Source organism: Mustela putorius, unplaced genomic scaffold (assembly GCF_011764305.1).
Source record: "Mustela putorius furo isolate JIRA1106 unplaced genomic scaffold, ASM1176430v1.1 tig00003870_pilon_pilon_pilon, whole genome shotgun sequence".
NCBI classification, from domain to species: domain Eukaryota; kingdom Metazoa; phylum Chordata; class Mammalia; order Carnivora; family Mustelidae; genus Mustela; species Mustela putorius.
Window position 1 is genome coordinate 4,711,672 of NW_025422022.1, and position 15,788 is coordinate 4,727,459.

Below are 15,788 nucleotides of genomic sequence, written 5' to 3' on the forward strand. Positions count from 1 at the left end.
ACTGAGTAATACCATCATTTAATGACTTGGGTTTGGGCAGAAATGTTCCTTCTTAACATCTCCCAGAGGCCAGAACTCCGAACTGTGCAGGTTTCAGTTCTCTTTCCCTGACAGCAGGACTGAGTCAGCAAACTGGAAGAAGGGATGTGGCCTTGCTGTGAATAGTGCAGGGTCCTTCTGCTCCTGTGAATACATGGGCTCCCTTAACCTCTCTGTGTCTCCAAGAAGGACCTGCAAAGGCTCCACTTCTCTCGGAGCCTTGCAGATGCGTTTTTCAAAACCGGAACATGAAAGCGGTAGAAGATCATAGATAATAGTCACTGGCCTGACAGACTTTTTGACATTTGGGAGGATATTCCAAATGACATTTAAAAAACATATATATATATATAGATAGATAGATAGATATCTATATATATATCTCAGAGAAGCTGTCCTGGGTATTTTCTTGTTTTGGGTTTTCTGTTCTGTATAAAGCTCTGACTTTGCCTTTCATAATAGCCCAGCTTTGACCCATCCTCCTAAGTGACCGCTGTGACGATTGCTTTCCGCAGCATAACACGGACACTGGAGGGGCAGACCATTCGTGCAGCATCTGCGGGAAGTCGCTGAGCTCGGCCAGCTCCCTGGACCGCCACATGCTGGTGCACTCTGGCGAGAGGCCCTACAAATGTACCGTGTGTGGCCAGTCGTTCACCACCAATGGGAACATGCACAGGTGCGTGAGGGCAGCTTTCGCCCAGTGGCTGCCGGCTACAGGGGGATGGAAAGCACAGTGGCCTTGGGGCGGTCTGGGGACTTGCCTAGAGGCCTGAGAGCTCTTGGGATCTGTGTGCTGGATGGAGAAGTCAGAGCTGGTCTTGCTGGCTCCTGCCTGGTGTCTCCCGTGTATTTGGATGGGTCTCTAGCCGTGGGAAGCAGAAGTACCTGGGCAAGGTCTTTAGCCTTTGGGGATCTTCAGGACGAGACACAGAGTCCTTCCCCCTCTGCCAGCTGCAGTTTCTTTGTTTGGGTGCCAGAGGTGGGCAGCCCATCAGATGCAGAGGAAGCCTCAGGGAGTAGCAGAGTAACCCTTCCCTCTGGAAAAACCGTTTGCGTATGCCTACCAGATTCCCTGTAGCCCTTCTCCTTGCAAAAAGTTTCTGAGGCCTTGGAATAAATAGACAGGTGGCCTGGTCTTGGAACTTCAGGATAAGATAGGATAAAATGAAGGAAAAGAGATCTGATAAGTGCCAGGAATTTTCTTCCTGAGAGAAGAAGCAGCTCACTCCAGAGTGGGAGAGAGCTCAGTGGTGGGCATATTAAAATTCTGTGGGACAAATAGAAAATATACTCTATAGAAAAATGACCTAGGTTTTGAGGGATTAGAACAAAAAGACTTTTTTTTTTAATGCTCATTTTATTCTTTCTACAAACATTTTAGGAACATCAGGACTCTAGGGAAGATTTTTAAAGGAACTGAAAATATTTCACCTTCTTGGAAAATCAGACTATTTTTATTTTTCTATAACCCCTTCCAGGGGTTATGCTGCTTTCTTTTTAAAAAAGTGACTTCTTTTTTTTTTTACATTTTTGTTTCAAAAAAAGCTTTATGTAGTTACTGTGAAATTGATAACTTTGCTATCTGGTAATACTAAAATGGGGCGGGAGCAGTTCATTCCACCTAAAATCATGTTGTGAACCGCGGACATATTGCTGGGACACGCTGCAGTCGTGGGCAGATCTCAGGCTCTTGGAATTAGGCACCTGATGTCAAATCTCAACTCTACCACTTATAAGTTTTCCGTCCTTGAGCAAGTTACTTAACCTTTCGTGCCTCATTTTCCTCCTCACTGGAACGAGATTTTTAAAGAGGAATCCACTTCATTGGAGAGGGATGAGGGTTAGGGGATAATGAGTTTTGCACACAGTCGAGCCCCACTGTAAGCGCTCGGTGAATGTTATCTGTCCTTACTGTTTGCCTTTCGGAGTGATGTCGCAATCATCCAAAGCCTGTGGATTTCTCACTCCTGGAAGTAAGTAAGGTGCAGGGTGACTTTATGAAAGGTATCAATATGTTCAAGATTTTTTACAAAGTATTTTACTTTTTTTTCTCTTTGCGTATACATTTCAGTCCTCTTCGCCCCTCCCCTCCTCCTAGGAGTGTTTTGAGGCATGAAGAAGGAAGTCAGTAAATGCCATCACCATGGTTTAATATCCTATTTTACAGTCTAGCTTTTTGCTTTTTTACCAGCATGGTCAGCCCAATAGTATCATTTTACCTTCTGTTTGCCATTTTGTTTTGTTTTTCCTGGTCCTTCCCTCTGCGTATGCTTACATATTTGCCCTCTCCCCAATCTGGTCCTGGAGGCATGGCCTAGTCCCTTCTTGGGTGGTTTCCCTGCTTTCTCTTCCTGAGACCCATGCTCCATGGAGCTCCCCACGGGCCAGCTCTAACTCGTGGGAGGGCAGTGGCCTCATTAGTGAGGTGTACCCTCCTTGGGGCTGCTCTGGCCCTGCTCGTGATCGTCCATGAGCCATCTCTGGTCTCGGGCCCAGTTACTCCCAATTGGGAACATTTCCGTTTGGGGACTGCGTCTGTGATTGAACAGGACACGTGTGTAGCGCCTCTGTAAAGGGCACAGTTACTCCTTCTCCAGTGATGTAACAGACTGGGCTTCTTAAAAAGAACTGCAGCTAAAACCGTGGTGTACTGTGCATCGGGCACTGGGCTCAATACTTTCTGTTTTGTTTTTTGTCACCTTTATGAGCTACGATCCATATGCCATGGATTTCACCCACTTGAAGGGTCCAGTTCAGGTTTTAGTTTATGCACAGAGTTCTGCAGCCATGACAACAGTGTTAGGTCGTTTTCATCACCCCAGAAAGAAACTCCATTCCCATCAAGCGGCCCCTTCCCATTACTTTCCTGCCTTCCAGCCCTAGGAAAACACTAATCTACTTCGGGTCTCTGGATTTGCCTGTTCTCTCTGGTCTGTCTGTGACTCGTTTCCTCACTGACCATTATGTTTTCAAGAGGCCTCTGTGTGGTAGCATGGCTCATCACCCCATTCTTTTTTATTGTCAAATATTAGTCCATTGTGGGGATCTGCCCTATTTACCCATCTCTTTCATCAGCTGGTGGACATTTGGGTCCTTTCCACTCTTAGGCTGTCACGTGTAATGCTCCTGTGAACGTTCTGGTCCATCTTTCGGGTGGACGCGTGGTTTCATTTCTCTCGGGAGGATACTTGAGAGTGCCGTGGCTGGGTCACGTGGTACCTCCATGTTTACCATTGTGAGGACCGGCCAGACTGTTCTCCAGAGCGGCTGCATCAGCTTACAAACCCCCCATTGGCGTGGGGGGTGGATCGAGGGTTTCCACGTCCTTGCCAGCACCTGTTCCCGCCTGTCTTCTTCATGACAGCCGTCCGATGAGGTGTGAAGTGGAATCCCATGACTTTTGTAACTGTAGTTCTTCCATTTAAGTCTGTGATCCGTTTTGAGTTCATACTTGGGTATCCAGTGAGGAAGGGGTCCAGCTTCAGTCTTCGTCACTTTGCTGAAAAGACTTTTTTCTTTTCCCCCGTTGAATGGTCAGGCCATTCTTGTCAAAATTCAGTTGACCATAAATGCAAGGATTTCTCTCTCTGCTAGTTCTTTTCCATTAATCCATCCTCGGGCCTCTCGTGGCATTGACTTACTCCAGCTTTTTGTCTCAAGTTTTGAAACTGGGAGGTGCGAGTCCTCCAATGGCGGTCATTTTCAAGATTGTCTTGGCTACTCTGGATTGCTTGCATTTCCATATGAATTTTAGGATCCGTTTGTCAAGATCTGCAAAAAGGCAGCTGGCATAATTACAGGGTTTATAAAGTGCATAGATCAGTTTGGGGCATTGCCACCTTACCAGTATTAAATCTTTGAACATGGGGTATTGTCCATTTATGTCCATTACATCTGAATGGATTTCTTTCAACTGTGTTTTAAATCATTTTCAAAGTGTAATTTATTTATTTAGAGGAAATTGGCAGAAGACTTTTTAAAAACATATATTTATTCTAGAAAGAGTAGCATGGGGGAAGGGACAGAGGGAGAAGGAGAGAGAATCTCAAGCAGATCCAGGCTGAGCACGGAGCCTGACCCGGGGCTCCATCTCACCACCGAAATCATCATCTGAGCCGAAATCAAGAGTTGGGTGCTCAACCGGCTGAGCCACCCAGGCACCCCAAGTTTTATATTTATTTTGTTAATTTATTCCTAAATGTCTTATTCTTTTGGGCTATATTTGAAGTGGAATTACTTTTTTGATTGTTCGTTGAGGGTATATAGAAATACAAGTCACATTGTGTACTGACCTTGTTTCTGGCAGCCTTGCTGACCTGTTTAGAAACGATTATTTCGTGGATTCTGTAGGATTTTCTACGTATGCGGTCATATCGTCTGTGAATAGAGATAGTTGTGCTTCTTGCTTTGAAACTAATCTGAATGCTTATTCCCCCTGCCTGCAAGCCCTGGCCAGCCCTTCCAGCAGGTGTTAAATAGAAGCAAAGAGAACAGACGCCCCGATCTTATTGCTAATGTTAGGTAGAAAGCATTCCCGCTTTCTTAATTAAGTATGATGCTGATTATGGGTTTTCATAAATGTCCTTTATTGGTTTGAGGAAATGCTTTTTAGCCTGCTGACTGTTTTCATCGGGGAAGGTTGTTAGATGGTGTCAAACGCCATTTTGGCATTTATTGAGATGGTCCGGCTGTTTTGTCCTGTCCTCCATTCTGTTTTAGATGTTAAATCAACCCTCTTCCTGGGGCACCTGGGTGGCTCAGTAGGTTAAGCATCTGCCTTAAGCTCAGGTCATGATCCCAGGGTCCTGGGATCCAGCCCCAGGTTGGGCTCCTGCTCGGCAAGGAGCCTGCTTCCCCCTCTCCTCCCTATCTGTGCTCTCTCTCTCTCACTCTGTTGCTATCTCTGTCTTTCTCTCTAAAATAAATAAATAAGATCTTTGAAAAAATAAAAAATCAATCAATCAACCCCGTTCCTGGGATGAATCCCACTTGGTCATACTGTACAATCACTTTCCTATGTTGACAGACGTGGTTTGCTGGTATTTCATTAAAGAGTTTGCCTGTCTTCGTAAGAGATACTGGTCTGTCGTTTTCTACTCAGTCCTCATCCGGTTTTCATGCCAGAGTAATTCTGCCAGCCTCATACACTGAGGCTGGGAACTGGTCGGTCCACCTCTGTGTTTTGGATGAGTTTGTTGGTGTTAATTCTCTTTATGTATTTGGTAGAATTCACCAACAAAGCCACCTGGGCTGTTCTTTCTGAGACGTTTTCAAACTACTAACCCAGTGTCTTGGGACAGGTCTCTCCGCATTTCTGTTTCTTGTTGAGTTCCTTTCCTTCATTTGTGTCTGTTCCAGGAATTTGGCCATTTTCTGTAAATTATCTAATTGGTCGGCTTACAGGTTATTCGGTTTCCCTTTCTAGTCCTTTCTGTCTCGTGGTGAGTAGTTCTGTCCCCTGTTTGATTCCTGATGGGAAGCATTTGAATCTTCTTTATTTTTCCCTCAGGCAGTCTAGCTAAACATTTGTCAGTTTTATTGATATTTTCAAAGAAACAGTGTTTGGTTTTGTAGGTTTTCCTCTGTTGGGTTTTCTGCTGTTCATTAATTTCCCACTCTACATTATTATTTCCCTCCTACTTGCTTTAGGGTTAGCTTGCTGTTCCTTCTCCAGCTTTTTAAGGCAGATGGTGAGAATATTGATTGGAGAACTTTGTTCGTACTACAGGCGTTTACAGCTAGAAATCTCCTTTGAGGCATTTGCTTTAGTTGCAGCCTATAAATTTTTGTATGTTGTGTTTTCTTGTTCATTCGTCTCAGAGTATTTCTTTATTTCCTGTGTGACTTCTTTGACCCGCTGGTTATTTCACACTGTATTGTTCAGTTTCTGCGTATTTGTGAATTCCCAAATTTCTTGCCGCTGTTAATTTCCAATATCGTTTTGTCATAGTTAGGGAACATACTTTGTATGATTTCAATCCTTTGAAATTTCTGGAAGCTTGTTTTATGGCCGAGCATATGGCATGTCCTGGAGGACGTCCCATGTTTGTTGGAGAAGAATGTGTGAGCTGCTGCCTTTGGCGTGTTCTTTAGAGGTGCTTTGAGGTCGAGCTGCTTGGTCTGTTGTTCACATCTCCTACTTCCTTATTGACCTCTGTTTATTTTTATGGGCTCTGCCTCTAAGGTTTGGGGAATTATTATCCCATTTTGCAGATGAGGGAACTTGCAAAAGTTTCTTTGGGGGGGTGTTTCTGGCTTTGTATTGTTGGCGCTAAAAGCACCCTTGTGATACTCTGAGCTGTGTGACCTTAGAGAAGTTGTTTGACCTCTCTGTGTCTCAGCTACTTCATCTGCAGGAAGAAGTGCTCTCTGACCGGTGTTGTGGCAGCATGGCGGTGGTTCATGAATTAATACATGTGAAGCGCTTTGGAGAATGTTTGTTAAATCAGCGGTCACCAGTATTGCTATCACATGTGCCACTGAGGGACAGTATACCAAGGAAACATTCCTCTAATACCAGAAAATAAATCAAGAGGTTGCTTTTACTTTTGTTTTCTTTTTGCTATACTCAGTCTCTTCGTCTGAAGAGCCATTAGGATGTTCGAGTTTATCACATGACGTTGACTTGGCCTTTTCTGCAAAATTGCAAATAATGAGTTGAAAGAGCATTCAGGTTTTGGTCATCATTCACAGTCATTACCACCTTCATTTGTTGGTGAAACTGTACTTTTGGGAAAAAAAATTATAAAAATGTGAATACACCTACAGAAATGTACTAGAGAGAGTGGAGTTAGATTTATTTGTCCCAGCGGATCTGTTCCAGAACCTGGGACTCCAATGGTGAGCTGCGATCCCTCCTAAGCACATGCCTGTGTTTCATTAATCAGGGGCCGGAGCGGCCCGGGGACGTGTGTGTGCAGGAGTTAGAAAGAACTGTGAAAACCCAAGTTCTGATGAGCTGCGTCCTCTCCGGGTTTTCAGAGCATGGAAGGAAGCTGGTCGACTGTGAGTTTGCTGCTCAAGATGGAAGTTTGCTCTTTCTCCTTTCTTATTTTCCTTCTGCTGCTGCTGCTGCTGCTTCTGCTTTCCCAGGTCTGTGGCACCAGCTGGGATCAGGAGAGCCGGGAGCTCCCCTGGGGCGGCGTTTGGGGGTGGGGGTGGTGACCAGAGACCCCGTGCCTCTGGGGAACATACATGCCCCACCCCTCCCTTCATCTCTGGCACTGATCTTCCCTCTCTCCCCCGAGGGGTGCAGATCCCTGTGGTGTGGCTCTCTAGAGCCATTTCCCCAAGGCTTGATTCCACAAGGCTGGTGTGGCACCCAGTGTCACTTAGGAACACACAGGTGACCTTCCTTGGGCGTCCCGCTCAGCCCTGCTACTAGGAAAGGCCTGTGCACATGCAGAGGTGATGGTTATCTCTGCATTCTTCTGGCACGTTCTTCCAGATAAGTCCTGCCTTCCCGAGCAGCATGCTGTGGGGGGCCGATCTGGGCTCCGCCCCCACACGCCTGTTGGCTTCAAACCTCTTGCAACCCAGACCCCAGGAACTAGATCTTTTTCAGTTTCAGGTGGTTCTTAACTGACATTGAGGTACTCTGTCGCCACACACTTTATGAAGCAACTCCATCTCTTTCCTTGTGTGGCGAGTCATCATATGAGGATACAGTAGTTATCTCTGTTTATAAGGGGACTGAGTCCTTTTATCTAGTTTTCTTTATCTTAGTGGTAGGACAGGAAGGACCCTCAGCACCCAGGCAAAAAGGCCTTCTCGATCTCTTAGCAGACCTTGTACAATTGTTCAAGCTGCCACTTCCCTGTCTGCAGACTCTCGTGTTTTTGAGTTTTGGAAATCTTTCATCCCAAACCACTCTGACCGCAGCCGAGTTCCTGGGCAGAATAATATGCTTCATCAAGTGCAAAACATGTATCACGGAAACATCACCGTGCCTCCAGCTTTTAACTTCCCAGAATTCTTTATCAGCTGCTCCCACGTTGAAAATTTAGATTGAGCGGTGCTTGTCTTCCAAAACAAACTTGGGAAACTGAGCCAGAGCACACCCGCTGGGAGAGCTCAATGTAGGAAAAAGGGCATTGAGCTTTGCAATTAGCAAAACTTTCCAGAAAGTGCTGGACTTCAGAGCTGTGAAGAAGTGATGATGTTTGAAAGAGAAGATTGAAACGGATCTCCTCTGGAAGAAATCTTACCTCTGAGATGGCTGTCTGTCTTTTGCCCCTCCATAATTGCCTTGGGAAAATAGGAAATTAATTTCTACTTTGCTCCTCATTTTACAAACTATGGACCTTTAAGCTAACAAAGAGAGTTGTGGAGTGTGTGTTGCGTTTCAGACACACCGGACACCGTGGCAGGAGCAGGCTTTCCTAAGTGGCTTCGCCATTCATTCTCCAAAGAGCAGGATTGTGTGCTCCTTTCGGCCGTGTCGCAGAAGGGCGAACATGAGGCAGGGAAATCCCGAGAACGTCATCTAGTTGTCTGGCATGGGCTTTCTTCCCTGCTGCAACAGGCATGACTTTTTCTGTTGCTAAGTACAGGAGACAGAGCCTGAGGATGCCACTGGACAGCAGTCTTCAGGAACAGAGGCTTATGTGTTCCTATTATGCTGGAAGAAAACGTTCACTGCGCAGAAATGTGACCTGCTCCATGACAGATGAGACCACAGAGGCTCTGAATTTAGCTCACTACTCTCAGATGCTGAGGCGGAGCCAACCCTTGGCATGCACAAGTGAACTTGGGTATCTGAACAGGTGGCCAGCAGTGGAGGACAGAAGGAGCAGGGGTCGGACAGTGTCTTGGAAGGGGACAATCCCTTCTTTACCCTCAGAGCCCAGCAAGGGGAAGGGCCCTGTGAACTTCGCTCATGGTAATAATGAGTTTCTGAGGATGACCTGGAACTAGTTTGGGGACTTGCTCTTTCTCCAGAGTCGGGGTGGGTGCTCAGGTTCAGCTAGGCACATCTTGAAACAAGTCTAAATCACCAGGTACACACTTCCCTGATGTATCCCTGTGAAGGAAGAAAGGTATCAGGTCCCACGGGAGGAAGTAATTCGGAGGATAAAAATCTGTGGGTCACCCTACTCAGGACTATGTGCATTTTTTTTTCTACTAAAAAGGAGGAAATGGGGCATCTGGGTGGCCCTGTCAGTTGAGCAATCAACTCCTGATTTTGGCTCAAATTGTGATCTTTCGGTGTTAAGGGACGGAGCCCCATGTTAGGCTCCGTACTGGGCATAGAGCCTGCTTAGGAATCTCTCTCTGTCCCTCCCCCTTCTCTAAGAAGGAAGCAGGGAGGGAGGGAAAGAAGGAAGAAATGATTATATAATGACTTTTTGGTTATCTACAACTTAAGTGTCTTTCCCTGGAGGGAAAGACAAATCAGAAGAAAATCTCTTTAGGTGACTCGCAGAAACCTTAACACATTGGGTTGCACTTAGAAGATGGTAAATGTCCTGTGACCATGTGTGCAGCTCTTAAAAGGTGGTTGAGGGGTTTGTGGGGAGTTTCATGGTGTGTGTGCAGTCAGTGCGATGGGAACATGTGGTATTGCTGGACTCAGGACTGCATACATTTGGTGGTGTTTGGTGACTCCCTGGTGGTTTTTGATGGTTGTACTTGGGTATCGAGGCAGTTCTCATCTGTCTTAGTACAATGGATACTGAAATAGTCATATTTCAAGTACAGTCTTAGAAAGCTTTTCATTTCTTTTTTTATTAAAAATTTTTAAAATTTATTTGACACAGAGAGATATCACAAGTAGGCAGAGAGGCAGGCAGAGAGAAGGGGAAGCAGGCTCCCTGCTGGGCAGTGGAACTTGATGTGGAACTCGATCCCAGGACCCTGAGATCATGACCTGAGCAAAAGGCAGACACATAACCCACTGAGCCACCCAGGTGCCCTTAGAAAGCTTTTCTTTAACAGAATTGCCACTTTTTTCTTTTTAACTAGGAAAAAAAAAAACCCCGTCATATAAATGTCATACTTCATTCTGTGAACATGCCTCTTAATATGCTTTTCATTCTCTTTGAGAGTCCACATCATTAAAAGGCCCAGGATTTTCCCCCTGAGCATCAGCATTGACAAATCTATGTATCACAGCAAGTTGTCTGACTTCCTAGTTTCCCCCAGTAGCATTATTAAGCTTTCACCAAGTGAGTTTATTGTGTGATTATATTTAAACGCTCTTCGCCTTCTCTTTACATCTCATCAGCTGAAAATGAAACCCGTGTGCCTGTATTTTAAGTGCAGTAGTGGTTTGTGTAAAGGCGGCCTCTCTGTGTGTCCTCTGAGAGCTCTTCCTTCCTCTCTGGCCAAGGCCGATAAGGATGCTCCTTCATCTGTCATGGGGCTGCGTTCTGCTCCCAAGAGTTGGACAGCGTGAGTGTTAAAGGCTGTAATACACACCCAAGCCCCTGGCTCACATAAATGTTCAGCAAATTGTGGTTCCATTCCTTTCCCTTCTCTCCTGGGACACTTAACCCCCCAGTTCCTTCCACGTGTTCATAAGCACGTGTGTTTACAAAACTGAGAAAAGAGACTGTGACCTTCAACCACGAGGGTGCCCTAAGCTGCCATCTAAGAACCTGGCAATCTGAAAGGGGTATTTTGTAGACAGGCTGTGTGCCATAGGCCTGAATTTTCTTTTCTGAAAATCCTCATTGTTAGTCAAACCCTTCTTTTTTGGGGGGGGGGGGGATTGCTTGTTTTGAGGCGCTGGTCTGTTTCACGTGTGGGTTTGCATTTATACTATTTGATGAGAGCCTGTGGTTCTTTTCTGAATTCTGACTTTTACATTTTAGAAATCTGCAAATAGCAGAAGGCTACCACTAAGAGAAAAAGAACAGGTCAGAGTGATTGGTCACAGAATTTCATTTTTCAGATGAAGTAAAAAACATAAGACCAAAGCTGAAAGTTGACCCATTTCAGTTGATAGTCTCTCGCGAAGCCCGTTTTATGTTTGACGTTCTCTAAAACATTTTCCCTTCTACTTTGTATTTGTTTTTTCTTTCCTAGTACCCCTCACGGTGAGCATAGCTTACTTTTCTGAAATGATATTTGAAAAATGGCCTTGCTGCCTGTGCCCATATTTTATTCAGCATTTTCCTCCTGAGGACCAGGTCAAGTTCAGAGGGCAGACCAGAAGTCTGCAGGTGCGGGGATGTGAAGGCCTTTTCATTCCATCACCGTTTCTCACATTTACAAACTGCTTCATCATGAAGGAGTTCATCATCATTTAGCCCCCGGGATGCTAAAGCTCATAAGTTGGGTTTGCTCCTCTCTTGGCTGAGCAGGTATTTGTTTTTGGAGATTGGAGCAGACGCAAAAGATGTTTCTTTCAAATGCAAGCATTATGGTATTTTTTTTTCCTTTTAAGATTTTATTTATTTATTTGACAGAGAGAGACACAGCGGAGAGAGGAACACAGCAGGGGGAGGGGGACAGGGAGAAGCAGGCTTCCCGCTGAGCAGGGAGCCTGATGCGGGGCTCGATCTTAGGACCCTGGGATCATGACCCGAGCCCAAGGCAGCTGCTTAACAACTGAGCCACCCAGGTGCCCCGGCACCATGGCATTTCTGATCTGTCTTGTTGAAATATTCCGAAAGCTCAGTTACACCAGGTAAGAGCAGTGAATTCATGGCACCAATATCTGGAGCATCCATGCTTGCCCACACTTGAACGGCGTGGCAGTTGTGAGAGCTAGAAATTAGGTCACAGAAGGTAAGGTATGTGTTTGCTGGGGTAGGATGAGGACCGAGGGCCCGCCCCTGCTCCAGACCCCGCCGCACGCCCTCCTCCTCTCCTACCCTGCCCTCTGCAACTTCAAACAGATCCTGAGCCTGTGTCCCCCTTCGTCCTATACTATCAAAGTAGCAAACAGGGGAGGAAGGGGAGGAGGAGAGCGAGCCTGCCTGCCAGCGTTAGATCACAAACTTAAGCCCGCAGCTCTACACCTCGTGCTTTATACCTTGCATTTTTCCACCTTTGTTTAAATATTCAACCTGTCCGACCTGTTTGGGCTGGACAAGCTGGTGCTAGCAAACATCAAAACGTGCCCACTCACTGTCAACGTTTTTCTGATTTGTTAAGGAAGGTGATTAGCAGCAAATTCTGTCTCCCACCGCCACCCCCCCACTAAAAAGTAAGCAGGCAGCCCAGAAAGCTTAGCAGAGGTCCTCATCACAGCGAAGCCCTGCTCCCCGCCCTGGGCATGACTGTGTGCTAGAGGGCCTTGCTGCTCGGCCGCCTGCGGGGCTTAGGGCTGGTAGAGAGCTTGTTGGTCTTCAGTCGGGAGAGATTTTGTGTTGCTTTACACCAGATTCGGTTGCATAAGAGGTATCAGTATGTAGTGTCAACCCTTAGTCCTTACTCTCCGCGCTTATGTAACCCCGCTCTCTGGAGAGGACTGTTGCAGATGTACAGGTGGGAAGACGGAGTTCCACGATGCTACAGGTTCAGCTGAGATTGGAAGAAAATCCTGGCCCTCTCTTCCCGGGTTCCTGTGGGTAGAGCAGTGTCCCACTTTGCCCTGCAGCCCATCGTTTGGGGATTCGGGTCCCCTCAGGCAAGCACATGCCCGTGTGTACCACATCCATCCCATTGGAGGTGCAAGGGGGTTGGGAACCAATGCCCTCACAGAGAAGGAGCCCTGTTGCCTAGCTGGGTTTTAGCAGGCGATCTTTTTTTTTTTTTTTTAATTCATTTGTGTTCATCTTTTTTTCCCCTCTTACATCAGACACATGACCTTGGTCCCCCTTTCCTTCCTGGCTGTGTCTCCCTTGCCCCTGCAGAATACAGTGTGGCATTCCCAGAGTGGTGGTGACTTTCCTTTTGCCCGTGCCCCTTCTCTGCAACCAGCACCCACACCTTCCATTTCCCTCTGTGGCATGTGGCGGGCCATCACGACCAGCTCAGCCTGAGCATTTCCTGTTCCTCTTTTGGAAGAGGCTGAGGAGTAGCCAGCAGTGAGTTGGCACTGCCTTACTGGGGAGATAGTCATCTCTTCCTCCTCTGCAGAAAGAAAAAGGATGTGAGTAACTAGGTGCTACTGTCTTTAAGAAAGCAAGCTAAAGCCAACTGCCTTCGGGGCTGAAGTTAGGAAAGGGTCTGGGAGACCACCTTTCCAGTCTGCCGTGACGGTCAGGACTGGGGATTGGCTTGATTGTAGATACTCAGCCGTCCGCTGGGGTTTGAGGTGGTACTGATTGCTTCCCTCAGAGCTAATGGCTCTGGGCTGCACTTCCGGAATGTCAACTTCCGGTGGGCTCCATCATCAAAGGCTGCAGCTCTGGGAGTCCCTCCTGGGTTTGGGGCCTTGGGCTGTCTAGGAGGGCGGTTAGCCCAAACAAGGGGAAGAGTCCATTTTACAAAACGTGGCCACCTGAGAAGATCTAAGGGACCATGAGGTGGGAAAGTGGTAATGTTCTCCTTACTGTTTCCTGGTTTAGCACAGGGACAGTCCAGGCAGGCCAATTTTAGCTGTGCGTGAATGAGAGTTCTCTGTGGGTCAGAGAGATCAACACATTGAACCTCTGATGTCTTTTGTTTGTTATTGAGGAATCTGTGATTTTATAGGGAAATACGTACTGTGTGTCTTTGTGGGTATTGTACACAGGTATCCAGGGAGCCAAATAACGTACAGAGAGTGTTCTGGCAGATTACTTTAGCAAAACAAGGGCAGGCAAAGGAAGGAGAAAAAGTGCAAGAGGGTTTAAGGTGTACCAATCCAAAGAACCTGTTTAGGAACAGGGTCTAGAATAAAGCTTTTGCAAAGGTTGATATTTATTGACATGGGCCAACAGCCAGGCCTCCCCTACACTGTATTTGAACACCGAGAGAGGAGGAAGGAGCTTTAGAATGAGCCGTGAAGGGCCCTCTGTTTTCTAAGTAAACCATCAATAACTGGAGAATGTTGTACTCCAGGATCAGTTCAGAAGGCAGGGGAAAGGACTGTGAGAGCCAGAAGGTTGCCTTTCTCCTCTTACAGGACAGCAGGGAGAGCGGGGCCTGCAAGGGACACCTGCTGCTCAGGCGTCATAACCCAGCTCTGTCCATCAGGGAGGAAGTGTGTGTGCTGGGGTTTTGCATGAGAGCAGGATAGAGAAGGAAGTGCCTTCACCACTGCAGGGGACCCCAGAGACAGAGGGCAGAATGGGGGGGTCAGCCAGGATTGTACCCCGGAGTTAGCTGTGGGCCAAGGAGCGGTGGAGAGGGAGAAGCTTGGAAGGCAGCTGTCTTCAGCAACAGGGACCAGGACTCCTGGTACCCCACACTTCCAGCTGATTCTTTGTCTTGGCATCCTGGTCTGATCTGTGCCTCCACCGGCACCACCAGCATGCCAGGCTGTGGTCCACAGGAGGGGAGACATTCTGTACCCTTGGGGTGTGTCTCCCTGTCTTGCAGGGAAGGAGGAGCTTATGGAGAAAAGCTGATGGGGGATATGGTCTTTAAAGTCAGAAGACTTGGAGTGTCGCCGGCCTGTGGGGGCAGGGCTGGGGGGTGGTGTATAATATCCGGGTGCTTGAGCAGAAGCGTTCTGAGAGCTCTGGGAGCAATCTGCAACAGCCATCCTGAGGACGGTATGGAGACGCCTCTCTGAGGCACACACCTCACCACAAGCTGACTTCTAGAGCTTTCCGAGAGCGCTGTCTTCAGTCATCGAGGCTGCTTACATCCACCGATGTCGTCGTCCGACCTTCCTCCACACCCAGGCACAGCTGGCGTGACCTGCCTTCTGGATCAGCATGATTGAGCGTGAACAACACCCGAATTACTAGAAGGTGGCTCTGAGCGCAGAGGTGGAACCACACTGGGAGTCAGATGCTTGAAGCCTTGCCAGCCTCTCCCCGGCCCCTTGTCCGCCTCTGTCTTCACTGCTCTCCCCGCCCCTCGGGTGCTGGCATAGGCCTGGACTGACGTGCAGGTATCACTCCTGGCTCTCCGCCTCCAAACCCCTTCCCTGTACGTCTGTTACACAGACGGACAGGAATCTTTCTGGAGGCTGACTTCTTTTTGGCCCGAGATGCAGGTTGTGGAGCGGTGGTGCTTGTTAATCTGATTCATTCCCTCTTTTGGCTATCACAAGACTTTGTTGGAAAAGCAAAGCGAGCACCGGTAGGAATGGGGCTAGATCTCTCATCAGGCTGCAGAAACCTGTCGGAGCCTGTCGACTTCAGTTTGGCGCACACCCCGCCCCCCCAAGCAGAACCGAGTGCTATTTGTGTATGGTTTGTGTCCTGTGTGCTGAAAGAGTGACCTTCCTTATAATGCCGTTCGCTCAGAGGATCAAACAATTCAGCTCCTAGGTTAATAAAACCTATGAAGAAATGAAACAAGCAGGAAAAGTTAGCAAATACCAGAAGGGTCTAGATCTTGCCTGAACTTTGACCTGCTCAGGTAAATGGGGTTTGAGAATATTATATTTCATCACCATTTTGGTGACATACTTACGCCCACTAAACGCATACAGCGCCTGCTGGTATATTACAGAGTGAGCCTTGGGAGTGGCCGCGTGTTCGTATCCCCCAAAATGGCGACACTCCAGTCCGGTGGGTAACCGAGCCTGTGACCAGGATGAAGAGTTGAAGAAGTGAACTGTGGTGCAGAGGGTCTCTGAGCTGAGCAGGCAGGAGTGTCACCTGGAGGGCTTGTGGAAATCCAGCGTGCTGGGCCCTGGCCTCGAGTCTCTGAGTCTGCAGGCCTGAGAACTGGCATTTGTGACAAGCTCCGGGCTG

The 15,788-nt window shown here is 47.5% G+C and overlaps 1 protein-coding gene across 1 annotated transcript in view; it reads left to right on the top strand.

Moving 5' to 3' along the window:
• Window positions 1-15,788, top strand: part of RREB1 (ras responsive element binding protein 1) — a 127,239-nt gene that overhangs the window by 69,143 nt on the left and 42,308 nt on the right. The window contains 1 exon segment of the mRNA XM_004753673.3: window positions 555-718. Coding sequence (XP_004753730.2) covers window positions 555-718 — 164 coding nt within the window.